This window comes from Gasterosteus aculeatus, chromosome 10, assembly GCF_964276395.1.
Source record: "Gasterosteus aculeatus chromosome 10, fGasAcu3.hap1.1, whole genome shotgun sequence".
Taxonomy (NCBI): Eukaryota; Metazoa; Chordata; class Actinopteri; order Perciformes; family Gasterosteidae; genus Gasterosteus; species Gasterosteus aculeatus.
Genome location: NC_135697.1, coordinates 9,133,611 through 9,150,065, shown reverse-complemented (window position 1 = coordinate 9,150,065; position 16,455 = coordinate 9,133,611). Strand labels below are relative to the sequence as shown.

The 16,455-nt window shown below is 46.2% G+C and overlaps 3 protein-coding genes across 6 annotated transcripts; 2 read left to right on the top strand and 1 right to left on the bottom strand.

The window, feature by feature from the left end:
* Nucleotides 1-1,701: 1,701 nt before the first annotated feature.
* cks1b (CDC28 protein kinase regulatory subunit 1B) lies at nucleotides 1,702-6,247 on the bottom strand. 3 transcript variants are annotated; one of them, XM_078081556.1, is made up of 4 exons: nucleotides 6,065-6,247; nucleotides 4,023-4,090; nucleotides 3,722-3,849; nucleotides 1,702-3,241 (listed from the first exon to the last, which is right to left on the bottom strand). In XM_078081556.1, the coding sequence occupies exons 2-4, from the start codon at nucleotides 4,079-4,081 to the stop codon at nucleotides 3,192-3,194; spliced, it is 237 nt and encodes a 78-aa protein (XP_077937682.1). In that variant the 5' UTR covers nucleotides 4,082-4,090; nucleotides 6,065-6,247; the 3' UTR covers nucleotides 1,702-3,191. The 3 variants fall into 3 exon arrangements, with proteins under 3 accessions (XP_077937682.1, XP_040044394.1, XP_077937681.1); XM_040188460.2 differs by lacking the exon at nucleotides 6,065-6,247 and adding an exon at nucleotides 4,306-5,271; XM_078081555.1 differs by lacking the exon at nucleotides 6,065-6,247 and adding an exon at nucleotides 4,175-4,439.
* pbxip1a (pre-B-cell leukemia homeobox interacting protein 1a) lies at nucleotides 6,225-13,591 on the top strand. Of its 2 annotated transcripts, none has more exons than XM_040188456.2 (9): nucleotides 6,225-6,364; nucleotides 6,785-6,869; nucleotides 6,966-7,021; nucleotides 7,499-8,153; nucleotides 9,055-9,291; nucleotides 9,939-9,982; nucleotides 10,132-10,227; nucleotides 10,419-10,599; nucleotides 10,776-13,591. In XM_040188456.2, the coding sequence occupies exons 1-9, from the start codon at nucleotides 6,293-6,295 to the stop codon at nucleotides 11,780-11,782; spliced, it is 2,433 nt and encodes an 810-aa protein (XP_040044390.2). In that variant the 5' UTR covers nucleotides 6,225-6,292; the 3' UTR covers nucleotides 11,783-13,591. The 2 variants fall into 2 exon arrangements, with proteins under 2 accessions (XP_040044390.2, XP_077937679.1); XM_078081553.1 differs by having other exon boundaries at nucleotides 6,229-6,364; nucleotides 7,499-8,147.
* Nucleotides 13,592-14,289: 698 nt separating this feature from the next.
* On the top strand, nucleotides 14,290-15,997 carry s100a11 (S100 calcium binding protein A11). The gene is made up of 3 exons (XM_040188852.2): nucleotides 14,290-14,586; nucleotides 14,683-14,830; nucleotides 15,656-15,997. The coding sequence occupies exons 2-3, from the start codon at nucleotides 14,702-14,704 to the stop codon at nucleotides 15,788-15,790; spliced, it is 264 nt and encodes an 87-aa protein (XP_040044786.1). The 5' UTR covers nucleotides 14,290-14,586; nucleotides 14,683-14,701; the 3' UTR covers nucleotides 15,791-15,997.
* The last annotated feature ends 458 nt before the right edge of the window (nucleotides 15,998-16,455 follow it).

Sequence of the window (16,455 nt, the reverse complement as noted above, 5' to 3'; positions counted from 1 at the left end):
AAAACAGTTTCCTGCCTCCATTACCGCCGCCGTGAGCCCCGTTTGCACCCACACACGGCCTGTTGGCCTCTGGGACCCACAGACGACACCCGCTGGGTTTCTGTTGGATCAGAGCAGCGAGAAACGTTATAGAAATCCTTTGAAAAAATGCGCTGTGGACAAAGAGAAAGTGCAGATTCAGTCTAAATGCAACTGTGAGTCATGCACGTCATTTTCACATTTTGTGATCCATGCAGCATTAAAGCAAAAAGAAAAGAAAAAATGAGATTGTGTCTTCCTTTGTCGTAGTTGTGTTGCACTGCCCTCCACAGTACAAAGTGTGAAACTTGAAGAGTGGCTTCTCACAGCAGAGGCCTTCTGTGCTCTGTGTTCTTTGACAATTAGTACTTTTTAGCTAATAATAGTTTAAATTGAATTGTGTTATCTGGCTTGTAGTCCATTGTCTTACTGTCTGATGTTATGCACCAACTGCCATGTCAAATTCCTCGTATGTCTGACAAATTTTGGCACTAAATGTTGCTGATTCCTGATAAGGCCAATAGAAAGGTCAATAGGACAATAAGCCCTGAACCAGCACTACACCAATATGACTTCATCTGATATCAACATTTTACTTACTCTTCTGATTTTATTCATACGTTCTCTAATACACTGTACAAAAATTCTTCGATAACCAGGTATTATTTTTTTCAAATGACCACAAGCTGAAAAAAGACAAAGAATCTGAATGAGGTTCATTCGTGCGGTAAATTCATGATGGCGTTCGTTTAACTTGCAGAAACAGTCCATGAATGTCGTACACAGTCTATGGTGTAACGTCAAGAGGTAACAAGGTCAAAAGATGTAGCAACTTGGGTTGTTTTATAGACCAAATGATCAACCGAAAAAAACAATCAGGACATTAGATTTTGTGTTACTGCCTCCTCATTAAAACGGGCGTAGAGCAATAAGACTCCGATCGCTTACGCCAGATGTAACTTTTAAATGTGCGGCAGATGCTACGCGTGCGGCCTTTTAACGACTTGCCCGCATCGTGAGCCATTCTGTCCAATAAGCCCACGGAGACACGGGCCGGCAGAGGGGAATTCTTTCTACACACGCAGTTGTTTGATTGGCAACGTTACGGCCGACAGGACTAACAAGAAACACACGGGGTGCAGTCGCAGCGCCAGGCAGCAGATGCGGCATCACCGAGCCACTGGATGGGAAACAACGGCGTGCGGTTACCTCACAGACGTCTGCACGTATCGTCAGATCATCCCAGCAGGGCTCATTACGTTACACTACTACGCGAGGGGAGGTGATACGATCCTACTCCGGATTATCACACATGGCGGCTTTAGGGCGCGTTTGAGGCTCACGCGCTTGTGGGGCTGCAACGAAGCTGTGAACAAATCACAGCAGCTGCACCGACGCCAAAGAGCCAATGAGTACAGTGGGAAACTCTGCGGCGGGTTTCATCGTCTGAAGCAATGCTTTTTGGATGAATGTGAGTGAGCCTCCATCAAGCAGATCGTTAAATGCAATGTCATTCTGTGTATGTGCACCTGGAGGGGAATAATGCCACAGGATGGCGTGTTATCACACATATTTAGCTCATGAGAAGGTTTCTCTTTGGTTGATCACTTTTGGAGGAAAAAGAAAAACGACAAACCTGGGAAAGTATGCAGTCAAACATGCAAGTCACTTTTCCTGTGCGCATTTAATTTGTGCCAGTTTCCTTTTATTTTAAAAGTTGACAGATAGGAAACAGTGCAGAGCAACGGTGTATTAAATGTTATGCTACCTGGTGAATGTGTGTTCGCACCACACATGATGGGATAAACACTTTGTTATAAAAATACGTTTCGACACATTTGCTGGTGCTGAATGACAATTTAGTACTTTCATTTTGATGCAGCTACATAACTTTACAGACACCCTGAGCTGATATGCTATAGTTATCTTCCAGATTACCAAAAGTACAGAAATACCATCCAACAGATTTCATGTTCGTGTGCATTTAAAGACTAAATGACTGATTCTTTTTAATAACAGCACTAAACCTACACATAAAAACTAATTCTGTCAAATAGTAGTGAACAAAAGTAAACCGTACACACAAGGCACAAGTTCAAAGAACAATTATTCAAGACAAAACACCTCAGTGACAGCAGAGCAGCTCAGTATGTGGTAGTAAAAAAAATGAAAGACAGACCATTAACAGACACGTCACAGTTGGTGCAAGTATTCAGAACAAGGACAGTGAAGGCGAGCGCCTTAAAGCAATAGTATTCAACACGACAATCGGAAACAACTGCTATTGGCTTGCAAACGCCCCATTCAATGGTACAGATGTTTTTCCATAAGAGCTTTGTGAGTGAGGGTCTGCCAGCCACCACCTGCTACAACCCCACCCCCTTTTTATTTTTCTTTGATTTTCATGATGTGTCACTTGGCTCTGTGCATCAGCCCCCATAAGGCAAAGATTTAAAAGTTTCCATTTATTTCATACAGGGGCAACACAGTCATAAATACAGAGCAGCTCACCGGTGCAATAAGAGCCAGTCAAAAGGATTTGTGTTAAAGTAAGGCATCAGGATAAGCTCTTATGGGGAAAGGAAATGGATTAAAATGGGCTAGTTAATAAATGACTTATGCGGCTTTTCATGCACATGACAAAAAAAAGAAAAGAAGTGTTAAATGCAGATGTACAGGATCATTTAAACTAAGCAGCAACATGTCACTTAAAGCCGCACCGCGATGTTTCAGTCAAACTTCATTTAGGATCCAGCCTTTGACCCGAGCCTGATCCAGGAAACACTCCGCAAGAATTACTGAAATGTTTGTACAAGTTTCACTCCCCACATCTTTTAACAATTGTTCTAAAAAAGCTGGAACATCCAAGCAGGTTGAGCCAGTTTGACAGAATTTTCAAAAGACCGTAATCTGACCGCTGTTATCACATGAGGAAGTCCTCCCCTGAAGAGACGGGTGACGGGTTCTTTTTTGTTTTTCCTTCAACGCATACTCCATTCCACAACCAGTGTTCATAAATGTCTTGGTCCTTCTTCAGGTGCAACATGATCAGCCCAAGTCACAAGTCACCTACCACACAACGGTTTGGTAATGTGACAGCAAACTCCTCGGTTCGATGAGTAGAGCTGTGGCAAGTAGGACTGATCTTCCAAGGACTCTAAATTACTCTCCCTTTAGGCTTTTTGGCTAGGAAGAGGGCGACGGAACAGCAAGATGTGTGGCTCTGAAAGAAAGTGAACAGCATATAAATATAGAAAATGATTCTTCAGAATCAGAACCATTTTCTTAAAATATAGTATTCAGCATATCAGATATTGAATCAAGCACAGAGGGGATGTGAAAAAAAACAGGAAAACTACAGAATGGGGGGAACCGTCACATTGTGACAGCTTTGATTCTTGCTGGGGAAACATAAATAGAGGGCGTGGCTTAGTGTGACACCGTCATAATAAAAAAGGTGCAACTCCAACAGAGCTTCAACTTTGAATCGTTTTGTTCCTGCTTAACATGTGACAACTGTAAAACATAACAGTGGCCTGTAGCATTCCTATGTACAGCAATTGCTGGTGATTAAAAAAAAACTAACGTTACACTTTATACACTTCAGAAGAACGTTTACATCGTTCGCCACGTCAGAATCCCGAATGCACATGTGATCATACAGCTTTGCAGCCGCCTGCTCGTGGTGACACGGTAGAAATACCTGGCTGGTGGATCATGTAATGCACCCATCCCTGGCTCTGCTGGACGCCCAGGTTCCTCCACTCGGTCTCCGACATCAGATGGGTCTTCGGTACACGCTTTGCAATGTCCTTGGGAAGCATCACATGCCTGTCGAAAAGTAGAGTAGATAATGACTGGTCAGATCAAAATGACCATGACGTGGCGAGTTATAAACTGCCGACGGGTTTGTAAAAAATGTCATCTGGCGAAGGAGGTTATAAAATAACGTTAACAAGCAGGTAAAGTCAAATAGAAGCAGAATAATCACGAGTCGTACACACCTGTACTCGTATTTTTCGTCGTCATATTTATCAGAGTAGTAGATCTGTTTGTGAGACATGGCGCAGCCCTGTTGGAAAGATGTTAACATCAGTGAACATTCAGTATAAAAACATCATTTCCCCGGAAAACGTGACATCCAGTTTGAGCTTACCTCGCTAAGTGAGTGTGGCTAACAGCTAAGCTAACGTAACCGGAGTTAGCCGAGAACAAGCGTTTATCTTTGACAAGTTACGTAAAGGCCAAGCTACCTGCGTAACACAATGGATCGGGATTTAAAATTACCTTGTTTGATTGCCAAAGAATCCCGAGTAGAAAAAAACTATTATTCCAGATTTGTATACGTTCAGCAGTTGCAGGATGTTCTTCCCTCTTTGTTTCCCTCTCGAATGTTTGCTAGCCCGCTTTCCACCGTTCAAATAGACCTCGCCCCATCCTATTGGTCGAGCCACCTGGTGATCTCTCTTGCCATTGGTCTGTTCCATTTGTCGCATGAAAAACACGACATCCCTCAGCGGTCTTCTAATTGGTCGGCATAATAGCCCAATGTGTATTCCCGAAAGTATAAAACATAAATCCACACACAACATTATATGACCACTAACCCACATTCTTTTACTCTATGTTACGCCATGTTTACTTTCATAGTTTCTAAAATAAGCCATGAATCAAATAAAGTTGTCATCAAAGTTGACAGTCTGTTGACAATCAATTATTATTTTTTAATAATTCTATGTCCTTGGGTAGCTAATCATAGCCAACTATGGACAATTCTGCCTACACGTTAATGCATCATAATAAGAAAAATCTTTATTATATATTTAATTTAATTTTCATTTGATGATTCAATTTGATTATAAACGGTGATATTGTTTATTATTTTCCAGAAGTAAATAAGTTAAATCGTTCTATCATATTGTAATTTACATATGAAATCATCTATCTGGAATGGATATAGATTCCATTTTTCTTTAACGGTGTGTGCTTCTGCTTTCACACATACACGAGAGCTAGAATGTCTCGTTTACATATTAAACTGTATACAGACTCGGCAGCAAAACGGCAGCAGGATGATGAAAATGATTGCTGAACTGGAGCAATCGGAGTGGAGGGGAAGTCCACTCTGGTAAGTACCGCAGTTCAAATATAACTGTGCAGACGTGTCAGTGTGCGGCTGGTCCCGGTAGCCGCTCCCTTCTGCGCACACGCACATATATATAGATGCACACGCGTGCATCTGAAGGGTTCGGCTCACACGTGAAGTTGTATTATTGAGGCCCAGGAGAAGGATCTGTGCTCATCACCCGCCACTCTCACCTGCGAGCGTCAATCAAGCCGGGCTGCGCGTCGTCCCCCCCCCCAAGACTTCACCCGTCTCTCCGATTGGCCCGGCCCTGGTGCGGGGGCGGGACCTCTGTAGCATGCGCTGAAATTCCATTGGACGAAAAGTGCTGGCTGACGTGACGCAGCTTGGAATTCCCAAAGTTGCCAAGTTCACGGGAAGAGAGGAGCGTTGTTGATGCCACCAAGCAAAACGTTTTGAGAGGGGGGAAAAAACAGCGAGCGGCTGCGGTGTAAACCAGTTGGGTAAATGACGCGTCTTCTTTGCGTTAAATCTGAGGTCGACGAAGCGCTCGCGACGAGCTGGGCCTTTAAGGACGCGGGGCAGTGGGAACAGTCCGCCGACCGTCCTTTGTTTACCATTAAACTCTGAATGTGCTCGCGACAGAAACTCGAGCCCCTTTAATTGCGTTTCCCCCACGTGTGCTTAAGCAGAAGCCCCGCGCGCACGTGAGTATTAACCGGGGTGTGCAATGAACGGCTCGTGGCTGTGATTTTTTTGGGGGGGGGCTCGATGCGAATGAACGGTTGGCCGCAAATAACAGCGGCGACGAAGACAATCCGCTGGTGCCCGTTTGTTCTGCACGAGCGCTCCTTTAAGCTGCGCAGGTTACGTAACTCGTCTCAGCGACGGGCTGTGCTCTAACCCGTGCGTGTTTGCGGGGAATTGGGTCCCAAACGCCAACGTTAAATGCATACTCACATCCCCATCAGAACCAGAATGTGTACGATCGCCATCAAAATGACACACAACGAACCACCGTTTCTTTTCGTTTTGGCTTTTCCTGCCCGTCCAATAGAAGCCCTGCGTGCCGATGCATCGGACGTGCTCTAATGAAGACACTTTGTTTCTGTCGTCGTCTGCAGAAAAATCCTTAACGCTGAGTGCGCACCGTGCCGTGCCGTGCCAAATTAATCCCAGACGAGGGCGATGTCTGACAGCAGCAACAGCACAGGCAGCAGCGGCTCCTCAAGCAACAGCTGGACCCTCCTCTCCCCCGAGGTACGACTCCAAGCTCAAACGCTCTGCATGACCGCTTATTATTCGGAGGACAGTTATTTTCTCTGCTTGTGTATACATGTTTAAAACATGTAGCGTGTCTGCACTTGGCCCCTTGAAGCTATTATTCATGCACAGCTGGACATTAAAGACCAAATACTTTTTATTGTAAAAGGCAGGTGATCCTGCTCTGATATCTGAAATACACCCAGCAGTTAATCTTCCACAAAGTCCAGGCCATACGTTGTACCTTTGTCGAGGTTACAGTGTGTAGCGTGAGGCAGTTCTTTGCATTGTGCTGTGCATGCACGCCCGTGTGGGGGGGTTGCTGTAAATGTCAAGGGCCGTGTTCCCAACAAGGGTACCGTGTTAATGTAAAAGTTTGTAGGAAGCTTGATGTCAGTGGGTCTTCTGGCTCCGCAGGAGGCTGCCGTTGAGAATGTCGGACCAGTAGACGACGGTACGGAGAGCCTGGGCGACGCCCCGAGTCTCTCTGAGGACGTGACAGGTATTGGACGTGTCAAGATCTTTGGCATCTGGCTAGGGTTGTGACATACATCTACATTTAAGGCAAAACAAATACATTCCGTGAATGTTGTTTCAGGAGCGGCTTCAAGTGACATTCCAGTAGAGACTGTCCTGTCCGAAGAAGGCCATCAGGTTGGTACATAACAAAATATGAAATAAACCAGACAAGGCATACATTATACTATTAAACAACATCAAAATTCCACCACCTCATTTTCACGATGTCATTACCAGGTTTTGGTAATGTTGTTGTTTTTTAAATGTTGTTTATTTTACTTATCATACCTACGTCCACTATGAATACATTTCCTCATAAGCTCTGTCTACACTCAGCCCTTTGCACCCAGTTTGAGGAACCACAGGGGGGGGGGGGGGGGGGGTCATGTGACCAGTGGAGACACACTGAAAGTAGCCTCGGTAGAATACGATGGGTTTTCTGTTAAGTTACCGGAAAACTACCTCAGTCTAGTTACACCAACGCACCTTTCCCTAATATTATCGAAGCAGCAGAGACCTGATCTCATCACTCTTTAACACCTTGATTGCAGTCACAAAAAATATGATTCCGTATTCACAGACAACCTCCATGTTTACTGTTCTTATTTACAGGTGTGTCAAGAGACCGACCCGGAGTCCAGCGAGGGTCTCGTCCCGTCTAGTCTCCTCACACCCACCCTCCTGGATCCTCCAGAGCCGGACCCGGAGAGTCAGCCTCCAGTCATCCACGACATCGTGACCAGCTCCCCGAGCGACAACGAGCACCTCGAAGCCACGCCCTTTGTCACCAACATTGATTCTGGGGCTCTGCTCGATGTTCCCGCCGATGATCTCGCGGCGGATGAGCCTAAGGAGCCTCGCTCTGCTCCTCCTCTGGCGGAGATGCCCGGCGATACAGAACAAGTGCCCGACCCGGATGCTGACTTTGTGCCGGGTCCCGTCTACACTACTGAGCCCGAGGTCCACGTCCCCACAGAGACCCTTACGGCCACTGACCCCGCCTCTCGTGTCGACTCTGGTATCAGCTCCGTGCCAGAGAGCACAGGGCCTCCGAGCCGGGTCCCAGAAAGCCTGGGGAGACAGAGCCCAGTCCATCAGAGTCCTACACCACACACTGTTGGTTCAGTGGAGGAAGAGGAGAAGGAAGGAGCGGTGGAGGAGGAGGAGGAAGCGGTAGATGAAAAGGAGGAGGTGGAGCTTTCCGAGACAGTGAACCAGCATGAGGGAGAAGAAGAAGAAGGAGAAGAAGAAGAAGGAGAAGGAGAAGGTACGGGATAAATGTACATGAATATGTAGGATGTTGCAGGTATTCCAAATCAGGTATTGGAACTGGAATGAGCTTTCCATCACCATCCTTCCCCCTTTAGATAACAAAAAATCATTATTGACGTGATTATTATTGTAATTGTCTTATTAAGACTTTAATGACATAAGTACATTCAGTAGAACAAAACATAGTTAGCATTTGGAAATGAACAGCAATGTTCTGAAGTAAAATAGATTTTTTACTTTGTGCCGATAAACACAACATGATTTAAGAATATGCAGAATGTTGCCTAAATATAGATTTTGACAGATAATCAAGCAGGGCCCGTTTACCCCCTAAACAAAGTGTGACTTGGTTGTATGACCATGAACCGACCACAACGCGGTGGTTTTGTGGGGCCCTGTGAGATCTTAGGCCGCGCTCGTAACGCCTCGAGCAGCAGCGTGTGGTTGGCGGCTCTTTGCTATCAACCCCAGTCAGTAGAAAGCGACAATTGGAGGAGAAGATTTGGTTAACGCGTGTCTCATGCGTCAGGCTCGCATGTGGAAAACGATTCATCAGCACGGCGGGGCGGCGTCAGTCCCGCTGAGAAAAAAAATGAAATTGCTGTTGTGGTAATTTAGTGGGAAAATGTCATGTATTTCCACAAATAGCACCAACTTTCTTTAGTGGGGTTTTTTTTTCTTCACAAACCGTTTACCCACCGTTGTGTGGTACAGTTTGTGTCTTATGTTTTTGTATTTGCTGTGAGCCAGTCTGCCAGGAGATCATTATTATGGCGAGGGACCCCCGGCCACATTGGAACACATTTGCTGTCTCCCATCACCATTCGACACATAAGATGTGACGGCCCCCTGATGTGTTGCAGTCGATGTTTCATGTTCGCCGTGTCTTCTTGTAGAACCCTCCAGCGGTTTCGATTTGGGCGACACAGGCGGCTTCGATGATGGACCGAGGAGGAGGAACGCCCCGTCCTTCGAGTCGCCGAGGCCAAGAACATCCGATGACGACGACGAAGAGGAGTTGGAGTTCAAGTTGGCAGAGAAGAAGAAGGGGGAGGAAACGCCCTGGTTCTCATTGAACAAATGCATTGTGGGTTCTCTGATCCTGCTCTTCTTGGGCTCCCTGTTCCTCTCAGGTGAGTTCCTCTCGCACATCACTAAGCCTGCTGGCCTGCTTCTGCTTTTCATAGTTCAACACAGTTGGCGGCACTACTTTGGTCATCAATAGTAAGACTGAAATCATGCTCATAGCTCTGTATCTGTTGCTGTATCCACAACATATTTGCTCATTTGACATTGCCGGTATTTACAAATGACATGAGCTCATTCATTGGCAGCTGTCTGCAGTAGATGGGTGTTTTTGTTTTTAGAGCTTGTCGACTAAGCCGCACAATGTCAACAGGTCTCCTCTCTGACCCGGATAGCTGTCTAACACTCAATAGCTCGTCCGAGCGCTCATCTGGCCTGACACTTCCTGCAGCGGCAGCAGAAAGTGTCAGATAAAGCGCGTTCTGAGTTGTACAATAACACTTCATCATGTCAGCGTGATTCGAAAGGACTCGCTGGGTGCTTCAGATGAGGAGAAGCTCCTTGGTTAGATTCAATGTCTCTCACTGTTTTGTTGAATGAATAGTTGTTGCGTACAGGTATTGACAAAGGGGGCACTTCACAACAAAAGCACGTGTCACAGATGTAAGACAGCCTTTCAGCTGCGTGTCAATGGGACTCCCTGTGTTAAGACTGCTGTGAGAGATCGTGAGAGTGTTGTTTTCTTCTCTGACAGGTGACTTTGACGCCTCTGAACTCGGTGATGGAGAACAAATCCAGGTCTGTTCCCGCCGTCTCTCACTCTCTGCGTTTTGTGTCTACGATGTCGTATTTAAGAAACTTGAAGTCTTGGAACTTAGAAGACACGTGTTTGAGGTAGGATTACTTGAAAATATGTTTTAGTCATTTGCCAATGATTTTCGATCCAGGGCTGGCTTAGCGGTGATCCACAGGATATGAAAGAACTATTGGATAAACTCACACAGGAAAACCAGCAGATCGCTCAGCTAGAGGCTCAACTACAGGTCAGCGTTCCAGTTACACTGATTGTAATGAGGTTGTTTCCCCCTTCCATGATGTTTTAATGCACTGCAATATATATATACTCAGCGTTTTTTCTTTTACAAATGTTATGGATTCTTGTCCCGAGATGTGCACAATCTGGCTCTGGCTGGGACGCTTGTCTGCATCGGTAACGCCGTCATTTCTCTCTTAGTCTCAGAAAGAAGAACTGGACTCTGCGCTGACGGCCGTGGCAGCAAGCGGTGACGAACAGGAGAGAGCAGATCTGGAAAAAGAAAACGTCAAGCTGAAGGAGGAGCTGTTATCTCTGCCTGGACTGAAGCAGGAGCTGGAGAGCCTGAGGTCCAGAGTGACCGAACTTAGCAAGCTCTCAGGTGGGACGAGAGAAATGTAACATCGTTGAATGAAATCCGTGCTGGAAGATTAAAATGCACGGTTACTGTGATATCAAAATGAAGTGCCGTGTTCTTTAGAGTGCTGATCTTTTGAACTTTCCCGTATAACTGACTACCAAACCCATTATAACTTTGACATCTAAAATCCTTCACAGCCGATCACGGAATGCCGCCTGCTACCACGAGCTCTGCCCCTCAGCCCGGTGACAATGACAAAGCTGCTGGACTTGAAAGGAGGGAGGACACCAATGAAGGAGGAGGATTGAAGGAAGAACTCCAGAGGCAGAAAGGCCTTCTGGAGGAGAGCAAGAAGAGACTGCAAGGGATGAAGAAAGATGGAGGCGACGGGAAAGTGAGGGATAGCTTGGAGGACGTCCAGAAGAGGCTCTCTGAACAAGTTGAGAGGTGGGGTACGAAGAAGCCACAGGAGTCCAAAAGGAAAGGGAAGAAGGGCAAAAGCAATGAGCGGGACCACTGGAACAAAGAGGAAAAGAAAGAAGTGAGAGGGGAGAAAGGCTGGAAGCACGGCAAAGAGGGAGAAGGGAGAGCAAAGGAGGAGAAGAAAGAGAAGGAGCAGAAGTCTCCCAAGCCAAACTCGCACAAAGAGGCCTGGACGAAACACCAGGACGAGTGGGAGAGGAAGAAGGACGAGCGCCGAATGGACAGAGACGAGAGGAGGAAGGAGAAACCGTGGCACAGCCGGCCTGTTAAGAACTCCCACCATCAGCAGCAGCAGCAGCCCCGTCAGCCTCATCAGCACAAACACAACGACTTCTGGAGGCACCAGGAGCAGAAACTCCGAAACAACGTCCGGCCCCAGATGGGCTGCAGCTCCGTGGAGGACTGCGCCGGCCGCGAGGGGCTCTACCCGGTGGAGCTGCCTGAGTTCGAGGAGCTGCTGGAGGGCTACCTGAGCAAGCTGCAAGGCTCCTCGTCCGAGAGCAAAGACAAGATCCGCAAGCTGACGGCGGAGTTCTTTGAGGACGGCGGCTTCATTCACGACAGGGTTCTGTTCGCTGACTTTGCTGAGGACGTGGCGGACATCCTGGAGGACATGGCGGACGTCTCGCAAGGGCGCGGGCACAAGGACGGCGACTCCCTGGAGGAGGAGATGGAGGAGTTTGAGCGAGAAGCCCTCTGGAAGTTCGCAGCCACAGTTTGAAAAGACGCCGAGGGATGAGGAGTGAAACAAAACGCTAGGAAACGCCGCACAAAAAAACAAAAGATGTCTTGCCTACATTCTCCTCTTTAGAGCTGTAATTGTAGTAGCTTCTGGCACAGAGTGGTCGTGCCTCTCATAAACGCGTCCCTCCGAGTCTTTAATTATAAGCTAGACTGGTCCTTGTCATTTGGGACTTGGCTGTCGTTACCTACCTCTTGTCAGGTCATGCCTCCCAATGCAAAGTCCTCCAGTAATGTGTTGTGTGTGTTTTTGTTTTTCCTCTGCTGTAAAGTGTTTTGTCAAGACGTGGTGCATGTTGCAGGTCTCCATTTCAATTCAGACTGATTTAGATGACACACAAAAAAGCAGCGCTGTAAGGACAAGGTGTGTTTGCACAGATGAGTCATATAAGAGTGTCGATGTTAAATAGTTCCCTGTCACTGGGCCGCGTGAACTCAACCTGCCGCTTCTTCCAGCAGGTTACGGCGAACGCGCAGAACCACTCTGCAGATGTGCCATTTTCCTAACGTCCGCTCCCAGGAGGACGAGATTCAGGTTCTTTCATAGGGGAGATTCACATCGGGTCCGACCGGTTTTGCGTCAGCAGCTCTTTACTACATTTGGGGAAAACACACACACACACACACCGAGTGCTGTTTGAGAGCCCCGAGCGTTGTGCGTCTCGACAGACGTTCCAACCCCCCCCGTCGCTCCCGAATGTCAGTTGACAGCAGATCTGCTGATCAACCAGAAACTGGTTCGGGGAACGTCAGAGCTGCTGAAGAAAGTAAAGCAGTAGGACAAAGTCATAGTAGCTATAAATTTATCGGGCGGCTAAACCTCGTTAGCACTTTTCGACAGTTTCCCTGTGTTGTGTTTTACTTCGACCATTAGTTTAGTATGTTTCGTAGCGTAGCCGCAGGGACCGCTGACGCATGATCTGCATATGCTGGGGATCCCAGAGCAAAAAGTTCGGGTTAAGACACCTTATGTGAGATTGCCAACCAAACCGGTGCATATTTCATCTTGCATTATTTAAGTAGAAGTGCAAAAGCTAGTAAGCTGCTACATTTTGTTTTTCCAGTTTTAAATTGAATGAGCCGAGCAAAAGGTTAGAAAAGAAATGATGCCAGGTATGATGGCAGAGCAGCTCCCCACTTGAGTTATTCTCGTTTTGTTTGAGTGATCTGTCCTCGTACCATCCGATCATGAAGTTTGGCCCCTTCCACTGGATGAGAAGTTCAAGTCGACAGAATGTGATTGTTGGTTCTCATCTTGCAGTTATTGAGAGAAGCTTTATAGTGTTTCATGTTTATTTATTCTGTCGGTACACTGCAACTCTTTTCCTGTTGAATGTGGAAATGGCAAAGTTTTGTTTTACGAAAATTTAATTAGCCAGCTACTGCTTATGTGCCTTTATTTGTATAAATATCTTTGAAGTCTGGGATTAATTATCAATAAGAGAAAGAAAATGTACACAGCTTTAAACAGCCTGAATGTAAGCGCGCTACACATGAAGGGTTTTTGTTCTCTGATGATATTATTTGGAACTTTTTAGACCAACGCTATTGGAAGAAGGCTCAATCTGAACAGGTGAATCCTTAAACAAATCACATTATGAACGTTTCATTTTTGAGGACTATTCCTGCCTTCGTGGGACGACTTGTTCATGAGCTGAAATGTGCTCGTAATCGATCCTTGGAATAATGTGTCACAGGATGCGGCCATTTGTTTGTTATTTCATCCAACTTGAGTTATGTCCTCCTTAAGGTAATCCTTGTTAAGTTCAATAAATCTTTCAACAATAAATGTCTGGAGTTTGTTTTTTATTGAAAATCCTCATGTGGTTCATGCGAACAATAAAAACAGCATCACGGAAATCTTCACCTGCTTCCCGATGGATTATTAACTATTTTAGTCAAATGCGCCCCAGTCGTGTCTGACTGACTCTGACACAACGTGGAAGTGCTGGCATGTCGGGCAGCTTATACCACATGCTGAAACATTCACATCTAGATTAAATACTCAGACAGTTTGTGATACATGACGTGAGTCACCGCCTTCATACTCGGATGAGCGAGAATGTAAGCAGTGGTTTGAGAACAATCGGCCACTGTGAAGCAGCAGAGAGCGATTATCCTTCCCCGAATTCTACCAGTCCCCCGTACGAGCTGCGCTCTCGGTTCCTGTGCTTTTTATCTTCAGGATTTCTGTATCGACGTAGAAACTAGTTCCCGAGAAAAACGTGCGACGGTGCAGATGGATAGAACTCCGAAATAGACAAAGTTAGAACACTCAAACACACTGACTGTGTCCTTTTATTCCACACACGTCGAGTCCTGCAACTGGGAAGTGATGTGTTCTGTCCTGAATGCCACATTATTGGAGTCATGTTTTGTATAAACTGATAACTGCTAAGGCGTGCATGATTCACTCACTTGATTAAAACGGCCTGACAGAGATCCTTGCACTGCAAACAGACCTGGGAGGGGTTTTGTGCAATCATCAGTACAAATTTGCCCTTCACAGAACAGAGTGGCAGTCTTTCTATTCCTATTTCATGTGTGTGTGTGTGTGTGTGTGTGTGTGTGTGTGTGTGTGTGTGTGTGCAGATTTGAGTGGAAATCAGGCGGAGATAAGGCCAGCCCGCTGGATGGGGGAGAAGAGGGCAGGTTGAGTGTTTTCCGCTGATGTGTGCATCGGAGAACGGAGACTAAGCCTATATATTCTGAGAGGATCACAGTTTAGGGACAACGCTCTCTGAAACCGGCTGTGACACACAACCCAGCATCTCAAGCGACGAGGTAAATGACCACAGCCACTGGTGTCCAGCACCAGCTGGACATCATGTCATATCTAGCGTGAAATGTGCTTGATGAGGCTTTCGTTTTACTCTCCAGGTCTCCAGCACTAACCATCATGGAAGCTGCCATCTTCACCATCGTCACCCAGTTCAAGACGTGTGCCGGGAAGGATGGGTCCACCAGCACCCTGAGCAAAGACGAATTCCAAAACCTGGTGATCTCCCAGTTGCCAAACTATGTCAAGGTAGATCTGACTTCTAGTTCTTCTGAGAGTCTTCCTGCAGATTCCTATGTGTGTTTTCCATCCACTACTTCATATGCAGTAGATACCGAAGACGCTTTGGTCGAGGATGCAACATGTGTGCGGGCTCTTGCTGTTCGCACATGTTGCTGGAGTTATAGCGAGTGGGCATATGGCTCCTCCTCCTCCTCCTCAGTAGTTTCACGGATTACTCTCTTTAACAACATCATCCTCATGTAAACTACACAATTGATTCACTCTGTGTTTGATTCAGCGGCACGTTTTCACGCTGTTTGCTGATGCGTGACATGTCATCATGACGTCCAACGCTCCGCTGGGGCTGCAGCTGGAGCTGTTATATTTTTCCATTATTTGATTGATTTAATGAATACTCGATGAGCTATACATATTTAATGAGCTATAAGTGCCAAACCGTTTATAGTTAATCACTTAAATGATTAACTGAACATCACATTTGTCACAAATACATGTGGGCATAATGTTTGCTATGTAAGTGCAATGGAAATAATAAAATAGGCACAACGCAAAATATTACACAATTTCACATATTTACATTTACGAATTGAAATTACTCAAGTGTTGTCCCCCAATATACAGCGTACATGTAACATACACCCATACACAATAACATGTACTTTCATCATCAACTAGACGAGTCTGTAAATGAGTTTGTAATTCAGTTGTATTTGTTACTATACACTCAACCATTAGATGGCAGGACAGTCTTCGCAGAGCAGGCTGTTTTTTGACATTGCAGCTCAGTGGGGGGGGATGTCGTTGTGATCACGGTCTTCCTCTCACCCGCAGAACGCCAGCGATCCCGGCGTCATCGAGCAGCTCATGGGCTCGCTGGACGAAAACAACGACGGGGAGTTGAGTTTCTCAGAGTTCTGGCAGCTGATTGGAAAGCTGGCGAGCAAACAGGGCGGCTTCGGTCAGTAGAGAGCCCGCCTTCGCCTGTGGAGTGGGGGAGAGGATGGTGCGACGCCGATGAACCCAAATTGAAGCTGTCAAACTGTAAAATCAAAGGCCTTCAAATGCTTTCATCACCCCACCATGTGCCACATGTGTAACTCTTCAGAAAACCATTTCTTGAATGCGGGGAACTTTGAATTAAAGGCTTTATTGTCTCCAACCCTCAGCCACCAACACTGTCTTCTGTCATTCATTCACCACATTTTATGTCCAGGCCCCCAAATTTGAGCAAAAGGGCGTATTTTACAGCCTTCATTTAGGGGGCCTGTAATCTTATGTGTTACTGCGGGCCCAAATACACCATCCAGACCATGTCTTGTTCCTTAGAGCTTCATAACAAAGCGGCCTGTCCATGCATCAAGGTTTTCACTGTCTGTCCCAGAGGCCTCAGTCGAGTGTGTAGTGGGGATTTGTGGACCAAATACACCCAATTATGTGTGGAACGTGTGGAGCGAAGTAGTTTAATTTGTGTTGTCCTTGTTTGTTCGTAATGTAACAGATGGAGTTATGTGTGCTGGATTGTAATGACGAGCGCACACGCTTTAAATCAGTAAATGAGTGGCGATGCCCCTCACTCATTTTATAAACACAGACCTTTCTACAGTTAAGACAATGTGACCTTTGTATCCAAA